General features: G+C 28.9%; 1 protein-coding gene across 1 annotated transcript; it reads left to right on the top strand.

Annotated features, from left to right (window-relative positions):
* Positions 1-1,408: 1,408 nt before the first annotated feature.
* LOC136986914 (protein dpy-30 homolog) lies at positions 1,409-20,187 on the top strand. The gene is made up of 4 exons (XM_067284549.1): positions 1,409-1,507; positions 12,293-12,390; positions 12,539-12,684; positions 19,244-20,187. The coding sequence occupies exons 1-4, from the start codon at positions 1,498-1,500 to the stop codon at positions 19,344-19,346; spliced, it is 357 nt and encodes a 118-aa protein (XP_067140650.1). The 5' UTR covers positions 1,409-1,497; the 3' UTR covers positions 19,347-20,187.
* The last annotated feature ends 4,503 nt before the right edge of the window (positions 20,188-24,690 follow it).

Below are 24,690 nucleotides of genomic sequence, written 5' to 3'. Positions count from 1 at the left end.
ATTTACCTTTATATCTACACAAATTAAATTTATATTTAAAAAGCTACATAATTGATATAAATTTTGTTAAAATATGATCAATTGTCGCGCATTATATTATTATATTTACAAATAAACTTATATTAATATATTTATAGGCGCAATATATCCATTAATTTTCGTATTACGCACGAATTTATATTATCATTATATTTAATTTAATATATGTATATTTTATATTATTACATGTTAAATAATTATCAAATTTCTAGTCTATCATGTCGCATTAATTCAAATATAATGATAATAATATACATTCATGCATAATATGAAAATTAATGATGCAAATATATACATATACTGTAAAACCTGTGTAAACCGGAATCGCACCGATACCGAATATTTTTTTCTGTTTTGCAGGCTTTCTTTTTATTCGGGTTCCGTTTTGGACAGGTTTTCACTGTATATGTCATAATAAATACCGTACTAACTGCTACATTATAATTAGAAATGCATGTAGTTATTGATTTTAGTCCTGTTTACTGTTTAAATTGTTTTGCGTTTGTAAAGTGAGATTAGGAAACACTAATTAAAGTTACACAATATTTTCTTTAGATGATTTATTAACAAATATTTGCTATATAATAAAAAGGTAATAACAATCCTTTTTTTGTTTTCGAAAGTAGCAATGATGCAGCGACAGAATTCATTTATTTATATTATTATTTTACATACTGTAAAACACGTGTAAAACGGAATCGCACTGGCGGAAACCATTAAAAAAATGTCCGTCGTCAGGAGGTTATTTCGTGTGCATTTGTGAAAATGTTAAAAAATAAATTACACATAAATAGTTATTTAAATTATTTTCTTTAAAGAAAATTATTATATTCGATTTATCGATTATTTAGATATAAATATCGGTTTATTAATCCTTGTTTAAGCTTAAGTTTGGGTCGATTTAAGAGATTTATCGAGTAATTTTGCATACGACAAAGCAATATTGATTTATGAAATGTGATAAAACAAAATTTATATTCTTGCATATTTTATTTTTCAAATTATAAGTTTTTTTCCCATTAATTAAATAATTTATTAATTAATTTTATTTAAAATTTCCCCCAAAAAAGAAGGAAAGAAGAAGAAAAAAAATTGAGATTTCCGAAAAAGCCTACAGCACCCTAATTTAAAATATTTTATTAATGCAAATTAATCCTAAGATATTATTAATAATTATACAGAATAATAAAGAAATATTAATAATATAACCACGCATAAATTAAATACTTCGTTTAGATATAAAATCGATAACAATCAAACTCAAATGAATCCGCTAAACGTAGATTTATAACTTTATTTCTTAATAACTATTTAGAAAATTGATTAATTTTTTAAAAAATTGCAAAAAAAATAAAAAATAAAATAAAATAAAAAAATTACAAACGTGTAGTTTATACTATAGACAAGTTATAAATTTACGAAAAAGCGCCACCTGATATCGTTTCTGTATCGTACAAAATGGCGGAAGGTGAGTTGTGTGTTGATCAGTCTTGCAAATAAATACATTTAATATTCTATGTTATACGTATCTATTATTTTATTTTTCCTGGTTAGTTTATTTATTAATCTTTAAATTTTTCTGTTATTTTATTAAGGTTTTTAAATAAGTACCTAAATTAAATTTAATTGGAAAATTTATTAATAATTTATTCTATTGTTAATAAATTATTGTTGTTCTTATTAATTAGCTGTAATTGACACATTTTTCGCGTGCCGATGACGTATTTTAAAGCATTGTTTCGTAAATTTTGAATATAAAGACACTTCATCCATTGTTTGTGTTCAATCAAATTGAAGTCCATCTTTTGTGCTCGGAAAGTTTTCCTCGTATTTATTAAAAATCTTAATCATTTTAAATGAAATAAATATTTATTTATTTATAAATTCAAATATTTTTGAAATAATTCAATCAAAAATTAATTAATTAATTATTTTTTTTATTGAATTAAATATTACTTTTAATTGAAATGTATGTAAATTCATAATTGCATATAAACAATCATTTTTTTCTTATTTAAAATGAAGATGTGTTAAATGTAAACATAAAATTAAAAAAGAAAAAAAAGGACTTGACAGGTCGCATTTATATTGCTAAAGATCTTAATATTGTTTATACATTTAACTTAAATTAAGCTCAAACTACATCTAAAATATAAAAAGAACATAGAAAAAGGTATCGTAGTGATGTTGACATGATTTGAAGATCGCTTCTCTCGGGGTCCACCGGTGGCTGAGCAGTTTCGTTCCCTGAATGCTGGAAGTTTGGTCGTGGGTTTGTGCCTGGCCAAAATGGGCTGGCCAGGTGGAGTTTTCCGGGTTTTCTCCGTGTTCGTAATGCCCAAATGGGGGCTGGTTATCCTTAAAAAGACCTCCTGGAAGCCATCCCTCGTAGACAGATCTCCCTAGTGTTGGGTTGCCGTAACTTAACAAAACAAAATGCTTCTCTTGAGAGGAGAGTTTTTAGCGATTTGAGAGTTGGCAAGCTTACTCCACCAGAGTTGATTTCGGGAGTTAAGAATTTCTGGAGATTTGACATTTGTTTTTTACTCCTGGTAATGTCAAATACTGCTGCCTATTCTAACCTGCAATCAAAAAGTTGATTGTCTTGTTGAATAAATACGGGAAGAGTGAGCCTTAATTCAGGACAGTGAGAATTTAGAAATTTTTACCAAATTCTGGGAACCTCCTAGTGAGTCCAAAAGAGCTGGCAACTTTATTGTGGAGGATGGATTGTCCATTATTTTAAATTTTAGCCTTAATATATTACATACAAACATAAATTAAATTTATTTAACTTTCTGGTTTTTGATTTATATGGCTAATGAGCTTTTCTAATCGATCGAAACTACTTGTAAACATTATATTTAAATAATTGGAAAATCTTTTTGATAGAAATTCAAAATAATGATTTCATATTGCAGAATAGATCTACATGAAAATTATTTTTGTGTAAAATACTGCATTTTTATGATTATATGGATACAAAATTAATTTTTTCTCATATGAAGGAAGTAAGTTTTAAGTTTTTTGAAGCTCAATTTATTTTTCAATGTAAGCTTGCCTTACAAGATTTTTTTTTGTATAGGTTACATATAGTTTATTAAACTCATTTCAGAGGTCTTTACATTATAGCAATTATTTTTGAATTAAAATTTTTTTTAACTGGTAAAATTATAGTTTGTGAAATGGGAATTATGCTTAATAAATGGAATGATTGTGATCGTTATCAAAAAATCTGAAAGTATGAATTAAATATTTTATGTTAGTGATGAATCTCTAAAAAGTTAATTTTTACTAAATGCATTTAGCATATACATGTGTACTGATTATGCCTAATTTTATTTTCTAAGAAGCCATGGTCTTTTTTTTTTTTTTTTTTTTTTTTTTTTTTCTCTTTGTTAAGCAGAATGCTTATTCCGATATAACTGTGCTTTGTCAATTTCTTAATTTTTAATTTGTCATTTGAAGACAACTCTGTTAATCAGTACTCAAAGATATACTGAAAGAACTCTTAACTAGATACTAGGTATTGTACATTTAACATTTATCATCTGAAAAAAATGACAATAGAATATTCAATATGCTAATTTACATTCACTGACACTAATAAAATTCTACTACTACCACCACCAGAGATGATTCTTCTCGTAATAAATAGATCAAGGCTAAGTTGTTATTGATAATTTCTAAAAATATTTTTTATGATAATTATATAAAGATATATTGGTGCTGAAAACTAAATCTTTAGGTTAATAAAATTTCATTATAGATGCGATGGTGTATATTGTATTAAATCAGTTTTCTACAACAAGAAACTTGTTAACATCTTTTGTTCTAATTAATTTATATTAGCATTAGTAAAGCAATATTAATAAGTTTTTTGCTCCATAATTAGAACTTTAATTTCTTTTCGGGTTTTTGTCTCAGAATTTGATTGAATCTGTAGTTAGTTTTTCAACATAAATCATAACTTTCAAATTATAGTATGGTAATAAAACATAATGTTCATTATTTTGTTTCATGTATCTAAATCAGCAATTCTCAACCTTCTTAGCTCTGCAACCCTTCCCCCTAAATAGTAAATATATAAATAAAATTAATATTTTGCGACCCCCCCCCACCCAAAGGAAAAATAACCAATTAAGAAAACAATTTGCTTTTGTGTGTTTCTAATGTAGATCCACGTATGGAGAAAATTTTAAATGAAAAACAAATGCACCATCACATTAATTTCTTTTCTTTACATGTGTACTTATTGTAAGTAAAATGTTTTTATGAGAAAGAAATCATTTATTATAAACTTATAATGATTTCATTATTGTGTCGCGACCCCCTTTAATATCACCGCGACCCCCAGGTTGAGAAATTCTGATCTAAATGATCTGAGCCAAAAGTAACTTTTATTTAAATAAAAAAAACTATTCAGAATGCAAAAAATACTTCAAATTAGTATAGTATCTTCTATAATTGTTAATGACATTCATTTGATTAATCAATTAGAAAAATTTATTATCCAGAAATTAGCAATGTGATCATTAAATTTATTACTTCTATATATTTACTATTAATATTAAATGATTTGAATTATAAATATTTTAGAAATCTGAAAAGAGATTTGAACTGTAATTTTTGGTACAGGGCGATTTTAAATTTCTGTGACTTTTGAAAAAATTAATAACTCTCAAACTATTTACAGTAAGATGATGCAGTTTTTACAGAAATGCTTAAAGAAGTGGGATTTTTTTGTGTAATAAAAATTTTAGTAACAAAATAGTTACATTTCTTGCCATTTAATTTTGATAACATGATATGATAACATTACATAATTTGTGTAGTTGTTACTAGAGCTTACACTAAGAACATTTATATTTTTTTATTCTTATTTTAACAGATTTACAAATGCTACAGCACCATCTATGGCAAGAAATGTAACTATTTTTCTACTAAAATTTTTATTACACATAAAAAAAACATCCCACTTCTTTCTAAGCATTCTGTGAAAACTGCATCATCATACCGTAAATAGTTTGTGAGTTATTAATTTTTGACTTTTGAATCACCTTGTACTTATACTATTTGAATTGGTTCTTTTCTGACATATGAATTTAGACTATCACATAATTTTTTCAGTTACATTAATTTTTCAATCTTGTATAAATCTCCAGAATCGGAAATTAATTTGAAAACAACTACAGTAGAGCATCGATTATCCGACTCAATTGGGGACCGAGTTTGATCAGATAACCGAAAAGTATGAAAAATACATTATTAGTATAGTGTATTAGTATATCCCATGTAATAAGCATATTAGTATATTGCAATTAACCTACTTCACGTTGAATTTTCATCGATGTTAAGCCTAACAAATTTTTTTTTTTTTTTTTAAATAATAATCATTGTTAAATTATTTCTTTATTTTGCACAAAATAAATACAGAAATAAAGAAAAAATAGAAAATTAAGCCTGGTTTAAATCCTGGCCTCCCTTTCATGGTCAAGCCAGTGTTTCCGGCTAAAACACGCAAAAATTTAACAAAAATAATATTAAAGTAGCCAAGACATAGCCAAATATTGTAGCGCCACGTCACTAGCGGACATTTGAATTTGCCGACTAGAACGTGGTCGGTTAACCGATGTGACGGTTGATCGGGTGTCGGATAATCGATGCTCTACTGTAAAAGAAAGGATCAACTTGTACCTCATAAATTGAGCAAACATGTTACAAATTGTTATTTTGCCTCACCAATCTTTTATTACATTAACCAATTAGTTATATTTTAATTCTAAATGTTTATCTGGAAATGAAGTTTGGCTTAAGGCATCCATAGACATTCGATATTCATACAAATCTTTAATATTTGGATATTGATACAAATATCGATGAGATTGAATGAACATTATCAATATGTGGCTGCCTAGACATTCAAGTCAAAATATTGTCTGTTTTGTATTCCAGTCATTTTATAGAAATTCATGTAAATCCTGAAATCTCTCTAAATTATTCCATCATGTAGGCCTACCTAATTGAATAATTTTTTTTTCTTTTTAGATTTTATGTACTTCTCCTCTCTGATTTTATAAAAAATATTCAGAACTTTTTCTTTTATTTCATTAAATATCTGCAAATACCCACACTTTTTTTTCCATAGGAGTCAAATTTCCAATAATTAGGGAAATTTCCTGCTCTGTAACTCTGTTGCAAAAACAACATCGTAAAACAGAAAAATGACCTGATTATTGCACATGTGCTTTTTCATCCACCTTTGTGGCATGACAGGAGAATAGACATTCAATGTTTGTCTGTCAATTTTGAAATATTGAAAACTGCTGTGCCAACTATCAGCAATGATCAAATCAAGTCTAAGACTTAACAATAAGTGCACCTAGACATTCAAGTCTTCATGTCTTTTAAGAGTCTTTGGTGCCTTTCAAGGTTCACACATTGGTAAGATGCTTGCTCAATTTAGACAAGTTAGACTTCAAGTTTTACTCAATTTTTTTCTTGCTAATACTTGCTAAAATTAAATTTAATTATTTTAGAAAAATAATTAAATTTAATTTTAATTCTTAAGATTAATGTAAGAAGTTTGTAAGTTGTTTGGAAGATTTTTTTGGATTATTTAAATTTTATCGGAAGTGTCCGATTATTGTCATAGAGCAGGGGTGGCGAACCTATGGCACGCGTGCCCAAAGTGGCACGTAATGCATCATATGATTTCTGTCTTTTTCAGTCATCCTTTCTGTTTATCACCTGATCATCCTTTTTTCAATCAGATTTTTTACATTTATTCGAATTAAAGTGTATTCGTTTAATTTATTTAAATATCATTATTTGAAGTCTAAGACTTTGGCACCCATTAACATCTTTAAAGCTAAGTATACTTACAATATGGCACGCGGACTCAAAAAGGTTCACCGTCCCTGTCATAGAGAATAGCTGTACCGTTAATTAATGAGCTTTCCAGTGTAAATTCTAATGTTTTCTGACACTATTTCTTATCATTAATTTCAGCATTGTATAGCTTAACATAAAAAGGAAAATTTCAAAACACCATCTGAGGGTGTTTTGATTGATGAATAAGTAGAATAATTAAATTTTGGTTCATATATTTAGTACAGTTGTTTTCTTTGAAGAATAAAATGTTTTTTTATCCAAAAATACTTACGTTATTGAAATGTTTCTCACTTTAAATTTAGCGTCTAGCATCTAAGATATATCTTTGTCTAAACAATTCTCTACATTTTCTGTAATCAACAGTTGTTTCTTTTGCAATTTGATAGCTTTAAATGTTCATAATCTTTACGAAGTTTGAATCACGTCTTAATAGTAGTAAACTAAAATTGGTGTTTCTAAAATTCTGTGAACTTGTCAAAAGAACTTCAGCAGATGTTTTAGTTTCTATGCATTTCCTTTCTTGTGGGTTGTGTGTTTGAAAGATGATTTTGAAATGGAGTGTGGGTCATGCGATTTTAAATTCCAGTCCCGAGTTAGAACAAAGAACATTTTAATATTTGTTTGAATCATTAATCATTGATTTGACAAAAATATAAAAATAAGTGATGCATTACAAAATTAAAATATTTAAACACGATGAAATTGTGTTTTAAAAGGTTGCAACATTTTGAACAACAATAAACAGAAAATAATTTTATCATTATTAAAATTTTCTGTTTAATTTTTTTATTGCTATTGGACAAAGGAAATTATTTGTAAAATAAAAATGATAAATTATATTTATTTTCATAGACAATTCGTAAACACCTGCAATGAATTACGCAGGTGGCCACTGAGTAAGGTTTGCTAATATATGCTTGAATTGAAAGTTATTTAATATTTGAAATCTCATATGAATGTTAGTTTATTGTAAAATGAAGACTACGGTAAAGTCTTCATTTTGGGATCACTTTTTTTTTTTTTTTTAATTAAATTGTACAATAACTACATTGTGATCATACGAAACAGACTTGAGACTTGCAAAACTTTAAACTTTTTTTTTGGTACTTTGAGTAACAAAATTTCAGGCAAAATGCATTTGCATTATTGCAAAAATAACACTTCTTCAGTTGCCTTTTGACTCTTGTGCCTATTCAAAATGGCATCTTAAAAATATCTTTATGTACAGTATATTAAAAACTGAATGCACTTTTAATGAGGTTAAACTACTCTTTGTTGTACAACCTTTCCTGACAATACTAATACATTGTTTATGTAAAAATTTTCATATTTAGTCTCAGTTTGTATGTTAAACTGCATGTATATTGAGGTATTGTTAGATATTATTTTTAAAATAGGCACCAGTGAGTCAAAACACAATTGAAGAGGGGTTATTTCTGTAAAACCTGAAATGCATTTTGAATGGAATTTTGTTACTCGAGATGTTGAAAAGATGTTTAAATAGAATTACTTGACATTAAATGCAATGTTTGCTCTAAACTAGAAGTATTTCTCATATAATATGATAGATATGTTCCGAAAAAGTGCTGTGTTAGGCAAATCCGTGCTATATGAAACAAAAGACTAATGCAAAACATAGGGTTAGGTTTCACAAGTTAACGAAAGTACATTATTCTTTTCCATCATCAAGAGAAATACGTTTGTTAAAGCAATCAATACTATATTTCCAATCAATAATTAACTAACAATTATAATTAAAAATACTGTATCACATGTTAATATTAATTTTAGTTAAACAGGGATTTTCTTTTTACAAAGTATTATTATCATATAAGCTTTTTTTGGTTAATCTTTATCAAAAATATCAGCAATGTTTTTTTTAATTTATTTTTACCATAAACATTTTTTATGTATGACAAAAAGTAAAAATATGTTATTAATTGAAAATTTGTTCTAGCAGTTTATGTTTGTTTAATTGAGGACCAAGCATGGTCTTCGAGCAATTCATTGTTCAGAATTTGTGCTTGAATACCAAATTGTTTGAGTTGGAAACAGTTTGGGTATCAAGGTACTGCCATATTTTGTTCGTCATTTTTACAAATGATTACTTACCTACAATTTAAAAAAAAACACTTACCTAAAAATGATTAAGCAAACTTCTCTAAATACAAAGATTAATATATAAAAACAAAACACTGTGACAGTCTTAAAAGCTAAAGTCTGAAAGCAACAGCAACATCCAGTTGATAGGAAAGCCAGGACAAAGTTTAATTTGTTTCTTCTGTCAGTTATTAAAGTAAACCTGACGAAAGGCACATAACCAATTGAAAATTTCAATATTGTAAAATCCATGAGCAAATTGAGATGACACACACACTTACTTGAAGAAAAAAATATTGACTAACAGAGTTTGTACGTAAAAATTGTGAAATTTTGTATGGAGGATTTTCCAAATTCTCAAACTGTGTTGTGCAGGGATATCCCCAATTTTCAAACTGTTAGAGCAAAACTGTAAAAGTGCGTTGTTGTATGAGGGATACCTGTATTTATAACAATGAATAATTTTGTTTTTGGAACATATGAATGATTTGTAATTTACATAGTTCTGTTTTACTATTAAAATTAACCATACAGGAACAGCCGGATTTACACATAAGTATGCAATAGCATAGGGCCTGGATTATAAGGATCCTCATTCTGTTCTCGAGGACACTTTATACGTATTCCTCATTATTTGATGAAGAAAGTAGGGCCTCTTGTAGCTTAGGGCCACAAGTCTTAATGTGGCTATGTACAGTAGGCAAAAATAATCAAGTTGATTTTGCCTCCTGTAATATGATTTTATTTTTTCAATCCTGTAATATGATATGATTCATGATTTAGTTGTTTTTTTTGTTTATTAAATATTACTTATTAAAAATACAAATGTTATTTTGATTGGAGAAAACATGAACTTATTTAAATTATTAAGATTTTAAACTTTTAAAACAGATGTGTGATTTGTGTGATAATTTAAAGACAAAAAAAGGATTATATTCACTAGATCAGATTATATGTATTCAAATAATTTATTAATTTACATCTGATTTTTAATTAACAAAAATATATTGTTTTTGAAATTTTTTACTCTATATAGTTTTACTCATAAGTTATAAGCATTCTAAAAATCAAGGCTGTAAAGTGGGTAGACCAAGCACCTGACTCAGGCTGTTTATGGTGAGGGTGTTGTAACAGAATCAACTGTTTGAATTATTGAAGACGACCAAATCAAAACATTATTGGATAGCAACCATTGTTACACAACTCGAGAGATGGCAGGCATAGTGAAGTCACAGTACCATATTTCAACATCTAAAGAAGCTTGGATATGTGAATGATAACAAAATTTATATAACTTGCAAATTAATGGAAAAGAACTTATAAGATTGCATCTTCATTTGTAATTTTCTTCAAAGATAAAATAAAAATGATTCATTTCTGAAATGTCTAGTAACAGGTGATGAAAAGTGGATTGTTTATACATCAACCAAAAAAATCATGGGGCAAGAAAAATGGACTACCATTATATACTGCATAGGCTAGTCTTCATCCAAAGGTCGTGCTCACCATCTGGTTAGATTGGAAAGGAATTCTATAATGTAAGCTACTTCCACAGAATCAAACAATAGATTCTGATAAGTATTGCTCCCAACTGTATCATCTGAAGATGGCAATTGAAGGAAAACATCTAGAATTGGCTAACAGAAAAAGCATTGTTTTATCAAGATAACACAACTGCACACTTCTTTACAAATGTGCCAAAAATGATTGGAACTAGGTTGGGATGTTTTACCCCATTCCCATACTTGGCTAAACTTACCCCATCGGTCTACTATTTTTTCTGGGTCTTATAGAATTTCTTTTATGATAAAAACTTTAATAATTTGGAAGCATGGAAAAACACATGGAACAGTTTTTCTCTGGAAAGTTCAATGAACAGTGTTTTTATGAAGCTTCCCCATAGATGGCAACACTCCATTTAAAAACAATCGTGCATATCAATTGAATAAAGTATGTTTTTAGTTTTAAAAACTTTTTTTTATTTCTTCTAAAAATTGCTACAAACTTTCCAAACAACTCAATAGTTTTTTTACTCTTTCTACCCTATGACACTAACCCCCGTATTCACCAACATGAGTTAGAGTTAGGGTTAAATCTTGAGTTAACCAATCACTGTTTGCTTTACTTTTAGTACGTGAACGCTCATTGGTTAACTTTTAACGCTAACTCTAACTCGTGTTGGTGAATATGGGGGTAAGAGTGTTCTTTTTTCCCATTTCTGCAATGGATATGGCCAGGCTCCAAGTGGAGATGACCAGATGCAAGGGATCTGGCATATTTGGGACAGACTGCCCAAAAATGCCTGCTCAATTCTAGGTCCCCCAGAGCTGACACCTTAACCATCTTAGCCATCCAGCCACCACAAAAAGTAGTTATAAATATATTATTTAAAGGTTTATGGAAAGAATGACTGTTACAGATATACAAATATAAACATCTGTAAGCCCAATAGTTATATTAAAGCCAAATGATTGCCAGATTAGATTGAACTATCATTTAATTAAGATGGCCTTTAATTTCATTTCTTCTGCCTGGATCTTTTTTCTCTGTGTTGTAGTCCATGCTGCAGCTCCATAAGTCAGTATTGGGACAAAGTGCTGACTAAGGCAAAAAGATACAGGATAAGGAATGAAGAACTAAGGGAAAGTACAGGAATGGAAAATTTGGGGGAGAAGATAGAACAAATTGGATAGACTGAGATTGTTTGGACATACCAAGAGAATGAAAGAAAATAGAATACCAAAGTTGGTATTGAAGATGGAGGGGAAGAGACCTGGGAAGAGGTGGAATGACCAGATAGCTGAAGACCTAAGAAAAAGGACTGATAATGTCACAGTGGTGTTTACAGAGTAGTAGTGGAAATATAGGGGTGGTAAGTCTGTGGTCCATGGCCCAACCCAGGCTTCATTGGATTAATGGTGAAGAAGCATTTAATTATTAATAGTAGCAGTAATATAGCCTTTATCTAATTAATATGTTAGATATTAAAATTATGGAGCATCTAAATATATTCTCATATTTACAAAGATCAGATTCAACTCAGATATGAAATTATCTAAATTGGTCTTAATCTACTAACTCTAGCCAGTTTTGGTTTTTCCAAATGATCCAGTCCATCAGATTTGTACATTTCAATGAAATAATTTTATGCTTTCTATTTAAAATATGAGTTATTTATTTTAACAAACTTATTGCATTATAAGATATATAAATAATTTTAATTATTCATTTTACCTTTTGTTTTATTTTCCTCTGTTAGAACAAAATCCAGCAGCAACCGTTACAGAAGAAGTTGCAACTGATAATCAAACTTCAGATAGTATGGCTGCAAATGCAGTTGTAACAGATAATGTTCAGGTTAGAATGAATAATAATTGATATGTTTTTTAATAATTGTAAATTTAATGTAATTTTTTTTCTATTTGGTTTTTATTTCAAGAAAAAAGTACACAATGACGAAAATGTGTCGAAACATTAATACTAATTCTGATTTTCCTAATTGTAGAAAGTTTCGGCAGAAAAGGAAGTGGCTGTTGAAAATCAACCAAAAAAACCAAAACTTGATCTCCAGGCTTTACCAACTAGACAATATCTTGATCAAACAGTTGTTCCTATACTGTTGCAGGCTCTTTCTACATTAGCCAAAGAAAGGTAATAATGAAGAGTATTATTTGTTAATATATTTTTATATATGTTTTAACTAATGTCAGACTAATGAAATACATTATAATAAATTGTTTTTACAGAATGTTACAATTGATAAAAAAAATTCTATTCTTTTTAAAAAAAAATATGCACTCAGTATAGTGAAATTTATAAGAACAATACCCATTAATGTAATGATTCTTTGTTATTCTTTGTTCTGATTATAAACTGAAACAACACTGTTCTTTCAGTTTATATTCTCAACCTTGTTTTAAATTTAAAAAGGTATATTTTATAAATTAAAAAGGGCACATCAGTTTTCCTTGAATTTGGTTTTTTTCGATTGCAATTCATAGGTAAAAAACTGTTTTTGACTAGTTAGCATATAGCTCAATCTTTGCTGATTTATTAAGCTATTTATATCAACATACAGTATGCAATCAACATTTTACTATACTCATTTTTTATTTATTTTTATTAATTTATAGTTGTTATAAGGAATATAATAATTATAAAATTTTTGTGTATTAACTGAGTTAGATTTAGGTGTAAGAATGGCATAATTTGTTGTAGCACTTATAAATAATCTTTATTATAACTTTTGATGATTTAGTAACTATAATGAGAAGAAAAATTAATTTCAAAAAATCCCAGAACAAATTTCTTGACTTTCCTGGCAATATTTAAAACTGTGTGGGACCATCTGTTACAATATTTTAGTAAAAAAAATTTTTATATTTTTAATTATTATAAAATGGCAAAAAACTTAATTTTGAGGATAAGGATGGGTTTTATAAAAAATCCTAATGCTAATAACGAGTAAAATCTTCATTAAGTCTGACTGTACACAAGATATGGCACGACCTCTTACCTCCCCACCTCCTCGACCTTTGATGCTATTAAATTTTAGTGGTTAATCTCCCTAATACACAAACCTTCCTGCAAAATTTCAGAAGTTTTCAACAAAAAACACAGGAGTTATTAAGCTTCAAACAGCTTGAACAAAATTGCGTCCCCCCACACATACACTAACATCCATACATAGAGAAATTCCCCAAATTCTTTTTCATTTCATTTCATTTTGTCAGTTCTCATTATTTAAGAATGAATTTAAAAACCTGTTTGGTTCTTCATCACTAATTGTCTCATTTACATTTTTTGTGGAATTTACTTTGAGTTTGTTGTATCTCAGCGTGTTAAATCGATATAATAAAATGCTTATATTCCAAAAAACATCTTCACCAAAAATTTAATCTGCTGTAGGCACTTTATTATTATAGATAATAAAAGATGACATATAATTTTAATATTGGTATTATATTTAAGACTGTTTGGAAATTACAGCTAAGTTTATAATTTTTTGTGTTTCAGAAAAGCTTTTTCATTACATCTGTAATGCTACAAAAGCTTTAATTTCTGTAATTTTATATAAATATAATATTTTATATAAATAAATAAATATAAATGTATAAAAGAAAAAATGCAAAGAATTTCAAATAGTATTCAAAAATCAATAAAACTTTTTAAATTGATATTTCATAACATGAAAATTACATTTTCTAGTTAAGTTAATTTTCTTGATAAAACTGAAATATACACACAACACACTCACACATTACATATGTTACATATTATAGTAAAAAGTTTAAAAACTGTCACTTAACCTATCTATAGTAAAATTCTATAATTTTACATAATAAGCTAATTTTCAGCATAAAAAAGTAGTGTTTATAAATAAATTCATAAAATTCTAAAAAATTACTTCATTAATTTTTCATGTTTTACTTTATCTTTCCATATATATTTTATGCAGAAATTTTTTGGAATGTAATTAATCTGTTTTATCCATGCATTTGTTTCACTTTTTACTTAACTCATTAAAGTGGTTTTCCCCCTCCATTAAATCTATGGTGGTCATTTGGAGCCAGATCAAGAGAACAATATATATATGACAGTGTCTCCTAGTCCAAAACAGTCAAAATTGTCTCATTTAATTAGGTAATAAACATTAATAAATGTGTGCATAAAAACACTTAAAAATTTTGAAAAGGTTTCACATGCTTTTCTAATCCATTTTGTTTTTTCTTTCTAAAATATAATATATTTAATGGGGATTATACTGAGACAATGTAAAATTATTGAAAATTGATATCATCATCATAATAAAATTCTGGAGCCTTTTAAACATTATATATGTAATTATATCCATAATTCTATTTCTACTAGCTTTTTGAATGTAGCAATATTTAATATATAACAAACTAATTGTTTACATCTGATAGGCTTAATTTTCTTTAATGTACTGTACAGTTCAGATTGGGATGTCCTAGATTTGTAAGTTAGTGCAAATCCAGTGATAGAACCTCAAAATTTTAGTCCATATAAAAATTTACTCCAGTCCAAATAATTATTGATGAAAGCTTATTTGAAACAACTAAAACATTAATATAAGTTTCATTTAAATCTTTATAATTGAATGCTCTCAGGAATTGAAATAATCTCATTATTTCATCTTTTTTTAATTGTACAAATAGACAACATTGAAGCTGGTTAAATATTTTTTTAAAGGAATAATAACTTGTAGTTATGAAAAATGTTTAATCTAGTTTTAAATTGGGATATTTGGCTAATATAATAATGTAAATAAAGTGTATAATTTTGAAAATGCAGTAGTCGTTAATCCGAACAATTTTCAGTCGGACTGTGTCGTGCTGAATCAAACGTTTTTGATACTAGATTTACTTCTAAAGTATAATTTTCATGTTTTTATATTCTTCAATATATTTATTTTGTTTGTACAAAGTAAAGAAATAATTTTTAACGATACGATAGCCTCGATTATTATTATAAAAATTTTCGTTAGGCTTAAAATCGACGAAAATTCAACACGAAGCGACACGCAACGGAGAAAAATTTGAACATCGGACAGGTTAATATATTTTTTCGTACATAATCGGTTATCCGAACAAATCACTAATTTGAACAACCCCAGTCCCCAATTGATTCGGATTAACGACTCTCTACTGTATACAATAGTTCCTTGATTGTAAGGTGTTATTTTATTTCTTTTTTTAAATCCATTTTACACGTATGAAATAGATGTGTTGAAGTTGACATTCATAGTCTAAAACAAGCAAACTGCATTTGTTGGATTAGACAGTGATGCATTATGTCTAATGATAATTGTGAACATTGAGCTGTAGCTAAAAAAAATCAGTTTAAGTAAACTCTACTAGTAATAAGCATTTAATTTAAACTCCGTAATATTTAAAATGCATCTGTGACTATATTATGGTACAGTATTAAAAGTTATTGTATATCAGGAGGACACTGAAATAGTTGTGAAATATTACCCGTTCTGTGGAATTTGTATTAGTTTTTTAAGCTTATTACTTTATTACATTAGGAATTTTTTTATTCACGAAAAAAGTAAAGCTCAATTCTAAATACACCATGAGTTTGAAATTAATTCATTTTTTATTATTGTATTTCTTAACAGTATTTAGTTTTAAAAATAACATTTTTGAAATGCATATTAAACAAATTGTACTTGATTTATTTTATCGAGTCCTGCTATTTCTAGTAGGATCTAAATTTTGTATAAAGTACTTGCTGCTTCATCTTAGGATATAAGATTATCAAAAGTAAAGCAAAAAAAAAACTGTCAAAATTACAAATGTTTGAATTTCTATGAAAAGATTTTGCTGGTAAATTTCCAGTAACAATGAACTTGCTTGTTTTAGTGTGGTATTTCTGCTTTAGTATTTGCAATATGATCTATAAAAAGGTATGTTAAGTAAATGTTGCCATAGAGAAAAAAGAAAAAGAACAGTTGAAATTGCTGATTTTTAGGTTGGCCAAATGTTTCTAGTAACATTTTAAGCTTATAAATGCTTATATGCTAAGTATACAAGTCTCTTATATAGTTCTCTTAGCATGTACAATGAAATGCATTAAAAAAAAAATAAATAAAAATTGCTTTTTCCACTTAGGTAACTTTTTATAGGTTTCATCACATTTATGAAGATAGAAATTGGTAACAAACACCACATAAACATTTAAACGTAAACAGATCAATAAATTCAAGGTTAATGAAGTGAATTTGTACAAAATACATATTGATCATTATAAACAAACAGACTTTTATAATGAGCTGTTTCATTTGGAAATTTACAAACTTGTTTTTTTACTCCGTAATAATTTTTGTTTTGGTTACAGTGGCTTTTGTACGATACATTAAACTGACGTTTCCCAAAGCGGTTCCTACGGACCCCCGGGGATTCTTGGAACTGCCGATGGGGGGTCAATGGCAAATTAAAATTAATTTGGAGGTGCGAGAATGTCATGGTCCGTGAAAGTAAAAAGAGAATAGGTCGCAATTATTTTACTTTTTATTTTCATTATTACGAAAGTTAGAAATGACCACCAGTTTATTTATTACTATTTATTTTTATGTCCCGAGTAAAATATAAGTATAGGTAAGTATACATAAAATACAAGTAACAAGCATAGCACGGTGGGAATACTAGCTAAAGCTTTCCCATTTTGAAAATGGGCTGTGCGCTTTATTGCAAACATTGACATTTTAGAATTTATTTTGTTTATAGAATTTTATATATTTAATTTTTCTTTTCAAAACAGTGATATCGTTGGTTAGTTTTTATAATTATGACAAGTAAAATGGCAAAGCCGTATTTGGAACAAGACTCTGTCGTAGACTAACTACTAAGCGGGATCACTTTGATGCTCAAGGTGGGTCTGTGACATTCTCATTCACCAATCTTCTTTGGTATTGCTGGTTTCAAGTGCGATCTTTCAAACTTCACTGGCCTTGGCAGTGATCACGAGGTCATCCATGATGCATTTTAGGTGAAATTAACCTATCCAATTTTGAAATTTCTCTCCGTTGCGTGTCACTCCAGGTTGAACTTTTGCCGATGCCTAATGAAAATTGCCCGTTTTTGAAAGAAAAAAATAATCGTTGCTATTGTATCGTCCAAAATTATTTTATAATTTTGCACAAACAATATATATAAATAAATGTAAAAAGAAAACAAATTATATTTTGGAAGTTAGTTTTAATATAAAATTATAACGATGCACCATCTGGTTTCAAAAACATTTCGATGATGAAACAAGATATCTCTGGTCAATTGGTCAAAGTTAGCACGTGGCAACCAGAAATATGTGGGGAATAACACAGGACAGGTAAATGGATTTTTCAAAGATTCGTTTGTCAAAATTCGAATTAGCAACATTTGCTTTTCGACTTCCCAACGCACGTGTTGGAGATCATTATTAAGTATTGTAATTACCTGAATTATAGGAGTCTGTTTACTTGCAGTGCCAGACCATGCGTGACATCAATTCTCCTCTACCAGTAAAAAATGTGAAAGGACGAAGATTGACTTCAAATATATTTAGTTCTATTCCAGCTGTCAAAATTCGATTTCACAATATTTGTATTTCCAACTTCCCAACAAACAATGCATATGCAAATCTCGCACTACTGCCTGTTTGTAGAGAGTGTCGCCATTTTGTATTTTATTTTGACTCGGTTCTCTGTCCCCTGACTACCTACAAGTTTGGTTTTTTTTATGCATGCATGATTTGGGCACCTAATACTCTGTGCCAAATTTCAACTCCTGACATGTACTCCTTCATATCTCTAAGCTAGGCAGTACAATTTTATAAATTTGATTATGCAAAATTGCATAATCATTACATGTTTTTTGACACGACAGTCTTGTCAAAAACATGTAATGATTAAAAATATAAATATATAAATATTTTTGATCAAAATGAATGAATCGTGTTTTTCTATGAAAATTCATTAGATTAATAAGTTTTTTAATTGGGTTATAAATTACATTACAAAAATATAATTTATTTCTAATTTATTTTATATCTATTTTTGAAAAATGGGCAAGCTTTAGCTAATAATTTCAATAAATTTTACTTTAAATATCAAAATCTTTTATTTATATTTTATTTTTATGTCACCATTCACAATGTAATAGCAAACTTACAAATTTAACTTTGATGTAGTTGTGTGGAGTTTTACTTCAGGTTCATGGTCAGGATTTTGCTACAAGAAGGGGGTCTGTGGGCATAAAAAGTTTGGGAACCGTTGCATTAAATGATTATGTAAAATACTGTATTTTGCCATATATAATGCGCACCCACATTTTAGCCATATTTTCATTTGTTTATATATAGGTATTGTTTTTCTTTGTATTATAAAGGAATTTTAGCATTTCTTGTAACATTGTCAAATTTGTTACCGGTACATAAAGTATCTTTTTATGATATTTATGCAACATAAAGGCCAAGATAATGCTGTTATAGATTTCTAGAGTTACTATTTTAAAACATAAGCATAAGTAAAAGAATTAAAAGCATTCTGTCACAAATTTGAGCAAAAAAAGTATGCATTATACATGGTAAATTTGTATTTATGAATATATTATTCAAATCTATCATCACTTTCATTTTACAATAGGAATTTAATACTATTGATATTGATTTTTTTAGTATTTGTAATAAGTAGTAAATATATTTTCAGGCCACCAAATCCAATTGAATACCTTGCAAATTACCTGTTGAAGAACAAGACACAATTTGAACAAGGCTCTCAAGCAGTTAATGGGCAAAATTCAAGTCAGTGAAACATTCCCTTTTGGATATTTTGGTCATTCTTTGATTATCGATTTGACATATTTATTTTTATTTTTTTTTTATTTACGACCACTTTTTTATACATTGGTTTAATACTGTTTAAGTAGAGATCTTTTTAAAATGAAGCAAGATCAAGAAAACGGTGTATCGGACATCCATATCATTTTGTAACTCGTGAAGTGAATGCATTTTATCTTTGAAGTTTATATACACAGTTAAATTAGTAGATATAATCAATAACGAATAGAGAAGTTAATTTAGATAATTGTATAAATAGTAATATGGCATGAGTACGTGGTTGTTCTTAAAGGAAATAATTTATAAATCACTGCCGTAATGTTTATATTAAGAAATCAGTGTATAGATTAGATCCAATAAAGTATTATTGAAAATTCGTACAGACGATTATTTTTTCAATCTTCGACAAATGTGTCGTTTAGTTATTACCAAGGAATAAAAAAAAGTTAGATTGATTTAAGTATAATTAGTTTTTATTTTTAAACTACAGAACGAGCATTTAATTGTGTCTGTTTTATTTCTGTCGTTCGGAATTTTTATAATCGAAATTATGTAACCTTTAGAATTAGTATCGATCGATGTATTCGAGGAATTTTTTTTTATTGTAATAGATATAAACATTCTGCACTTCACCTTGTATAAATCTCTATTTGTATTAGTTTTGTGAAAAATCTTTGTGTGTATCATAAAAATTTGAGAATTATTGGATGTGGACTGTTTGTTGAATTGTTTTTACTACTAAATTTAGCACTGATGATGATAAATTTAAATGTAAACATTGTGGTTTTAAATTAAACTTATTTATCAAACATATGATGATGCTTAATTATTAAACTCGCTTAACTAAAAATTCTTAATGTCCATACACCAAAAACACTTAAAAAATAATTTCATAATGAGCTTATCAAATGTTAAACTATTATTATGGTGCATGTGCATATATATATATATATATATATATATATATATATGCACATATACATATATACTACAGTAATAACCAAGGTATCATAGATTTTTTTTTCTGGAAAAAAATTTGTTTTTTTGTCGGCATGCCCACGTGTCGCTACTAATTTTGCAAAAACGAAGGTCGACCCACACGTTTTCTTGCTCAGTGTGGCATTGTCTCTCGTTGTGAACATTACCCTACACGTCTAGCCAAACAATTCCATTGTTTTTCTTTCAGCTACATCATGGGACCAAAGAAAGTTTCCAGAGCCAGCAACCCTTCAAAGAAGGCCAGGAACACGATCGAGTTGAAGGAAATCGTTGAAAAATACGAGAGTGGCATTACAATTGCTGAAATCGGGTGCATGTACGGGAAGTTGCCATCCACAATAAGTTCCATTGTGGCAAAATAGGAAGCAATAAAGAAGGCCAATGTAGTGAAAGGGGTGAGTGTGCTAATGAAACAGAGATCACAAATAATTGAATACGTCGGTTATTAATTTGGATCAATCAAGAACAGTTAGATGGCGATTCTGTTTCGGAGGCCATCATATGTGAAAAAGCCAGACTGTTGTATGCCAGTCTCATTAAGAAAAAATGTCTGGGATGAGTGCTAGTGTACTTAGTGAATTTAAGGCCAGTAGAGACTGGTTTGAAAAATTCAAGAGGCACATTGGCATACACAGTGTTACTAGGCATAGTGAAGGTGAGAGTTTGGACAAGTCTTGGGCCAAAAAATTTGTATTCAAATGCAAAGATTACATAGAGACTGAAGGATTCATTCTCCAAGAAGTCTTCAATTGATCTCTTTTGGAAGAAAAGGCACTGCCAGCACATAAGCCTATGAAAGATAGGCTAACTCTTGTTGTATGGTAATGCTAGTGGTGATTGTAAGTGAAGCCCTTACTGATGTACTATTCAGAAACTCCTAGAGTGTTTAGCAGAAACAATATGATTAAATGTAAATTGTGTGTGATGTGGAGGGCAAACAAGAAAGCATGGGTCACGAGGTCAATTTTCATCGTGGATGAATGAAGTGTTTGGCCCGAGTGTGAAAAATATCTCCAGGATAATCAGTTGCCCCTTAAGTGCCTCCTGGTAATGGGCAATGCTCCTGCACATCCTACAGTTTTGGAAGACACATTGTTGGAGGAGGAACTTTTATCACAGTGACGTTCTTGCCCCCTAATACCACACCACTCGTCCAGCCCATAGACCAGAATGTCATGTCAAATTTAAAGAAACTGTACACAAAAGCAATGTTTCAAAGGTGCTTTGAGGCGACAGATACAGAATTGTTCTTGAAATGTTTTTCCAGAACTCTTAACATTCCCAACTGCATTAACCTCATAGATAAGGCTTGGCAGGGAGTGACATCCTGGAGAAATTATGGCCAGGATGTATGCATGAGAGAGATTTTTGAAGGGTTTGAACCTTTCCCTGATGACCCTATACATGTGGTGCAGTTCAATTGTTGATTTGGGGAAGTTCATGGGTTTGGAGGTGAGTGTTGAGATGTGGAAGAGTTGGTAGATGACCACAGTGAAGAACTTACCACTGAAGAGCTGCAAGTCCTTTACCTAGAAGTGCAACAGACAGCAGATGAAGAATTGCTTCAGATGGAGAAAAATCACCCAAACAAAGCTGTTGCAGGCCATGTTAGCAGAAGATCACCAACCAAACAGTTCAAGAGCGTTCCACTTTGAAAAATATTTTTCGTCGGCATTAATCAAATTACAGACAAGTAAAATTTGTCAAAATAAAAGTAACTATAATTAAACATTAATTCTTTCTACAGAGCTCAAAACACCTAATGAATTTTGGGAATTAAGGAACAGAGTACAATAATTTTACTTCGGTTACATATGTGGAATTGCTTGTTGGGCAAAGTGTGTGCCATGATGGTTTGCCCATGACAAGAATTGTGAAGAACATTTTGCGATGCCTACTATACTCGAAATTTGTTAGAAAATGTATATAATTTATGCATGTCAAGGGAATGGCAGTGCCAAATTTTACCCAATTTTATTTTAAAATCGAAACTACATGCAGGAAAGTTTTAGTTGCAATATGCCCAATAGTCTCTCTCTACAAAGCTCTTAACATCTCTTTAATTACAATCATTCTGTAAATGAAAACAAATTGATTGTGCATTTTAAAATAAAACAATTTTATATTTGTGATAATTTTTTTTTTTCAAATAAACAGTATAGACTAGACTGAATCCTTTGAGAATACATTTCAATTGGATATTTATAATCGCCACGAAAACCTTTTAGCAAGGAAATTAATTGTTATATTGAATTATTGTGAATATTTTATATCATTTTAAATTACTGTCGTCAGGAAATTTAACACCAAATAGAATGTATAAAATGACAAAACGGAGAACAAAAATTTAAAAAGAAAAAAATTTCCTTGGCCTTTGGTGACTTGGTCAGGGTGCATTTTTCAATATTTGATTGATATGAAAACCAATGATGTTATTGGAGGTGATAGTACAAGTCATAAAGATATTCACCCTCTGTCAAAATGACAAATTCTTCCATAGTCTGCACTTTATACATAGACAAGATCCATCTGGCATCTGCTATTGAATGCGATGAAATAATTGGCTTTACAACAAGCCCTTTTTTTGCACTTTTTTGTTTTTATTGACAAGGTTCGCATAAATCCAAAAACATTTTTATTTGTGCTCGGGTTATATTTTTATAAAATGTTTTTAATTGCTTGTTCATTCTGTCTCTTCCACTGTGGCCAATTGACAAATGAGTCGAATACAATATGTCAAACAATTCTTTGGCATGGACAAACTTTTTCACACTTTCTCGTGCATCTGACAACGGCTCAATGAATTTTTCACAGCCTTGTACAGTCAGCACATCATACCTTTTGAATTATTTGATAATCTCAAGATGATTCTTTCTTTTTGGAAACTTTTATTTGCTTTACGTCTTCAATTATGGAATCATAATACTTTTGTTTTGTCATTAAAACACTATAGTTTGCAAACCTCTTTAGCGATGATTCAAAGAATTTTTTCTTCATTTTACTCACCAATTCGGTGCTTGCTTGTATACTAGGAGTTAAATTTATCTACTTAAAAAAAAAATCACAGCACAAATTCATGCACTAACAAGCAGAAACGAATTTGAAAACAGAATTAGCTATGCTATGCACTGGAAGCCAATGAAAATTATGAGAAATAAAGATGACCGGTGACGACAAGACGCTGGTGAAACCAAATTAAAAGTGGAGGGAGAGAGGAAAGGAGTATGGAAAGGAAATGAGAGAAACAAACTTTTGAACTTTAACGATACGGAAGCAGTTAATGTGCAGATTACGTAGGTAAAATGCGGGAAACTCTTGATTTCACATGTTAATGGATCACCCTAGTTAATCTGGAGATTAGCTAGGTAATGTGCACATTAATGGCTTTCGAGCTTTAGCAGTAACATATATAATTTTTCAAAAATTCTTCCAAATTGTAGTAATTTCATATTATTAATGGTTATATTTTTAAATCTATTTAACAATTCATCAATATTTTAAAAATTATATCTAATAAATAAATTTTATGTCTTTAGATATAAAAAAACATGTATCCGAATAACTAGAGATGACATTAAAAATTCCTTAAAAACAGCAAATGCTCCACAATAGATAATTTATGTATGATAGTAATAGAAAATAATTATTTTCAGTTTGAAGAATGTGAAAGTGGTACACTTGTGGCAGATCTGCTGCCACGTTTAAGATATCAAAGTCGACTAGTAAATGAAATTTGTATTTTATTTATTGTTTTTGTGTTTTAACTTATTATTAGGGCATTTAATTGTGTTATCTTTACCTTAAGTTATGTGTATTTGCCATTTTAAGTTTATTGAAATGGGTGTTATTTTGGGGTCTGGGAACTCACTTTCCACTATTTCGAATGATTCCGTGTTCAAAGAGTCTTCTGGAATGAATTAAATTTGAAGTGTGAGAGACCACCATATTTTCTCGAAATCTTTTCATTGGAAAATTTTTTTGAACTTTATTATATTATCCATACCTGTTCAAAAATTTATCAATAGAGGATCAATTTATTTTGATTTTCATCTTAGCAATTCATCTTAGGCATTAGACATATCTGGAACAGACCACTCGCAAAAAACTCCAGATGCCTTAATCACTTGACCATAGACTTTAATAAAAATATCTATGCTTGTTGTTTATATATAATTAAAAAATTATTAGATGTTATACGCTATGTTTATAGGATTAAAAATAAATTGATATTGAACAGTTATTAAGAAATTTAATAAATTAAAAATTAACTTTTAAACAGTATTTGCATAAATTTTGCAATTATAAAAATAAAAACAA

Source organism: Centruroides vittatus, unplaced genomic scaffold (assembly GCF_030686945.1).
Source record: "Centruroides vittatus isolate TY-2023 unplaced genomic scaffold, ASM3068694v2 scaffold_1323, whole genome shotgun sequence".
In the NCBI taxonomy this organism is placed as follows: Eukaryota; Metazoa; Arthropoda; class Arachnida; order Scorpiones; family Buthidae; genus Centruroides; species Centruroides vittatus.
This window is presented reverse-complemented; position numbering and strand designations above follow the sequence as displayed.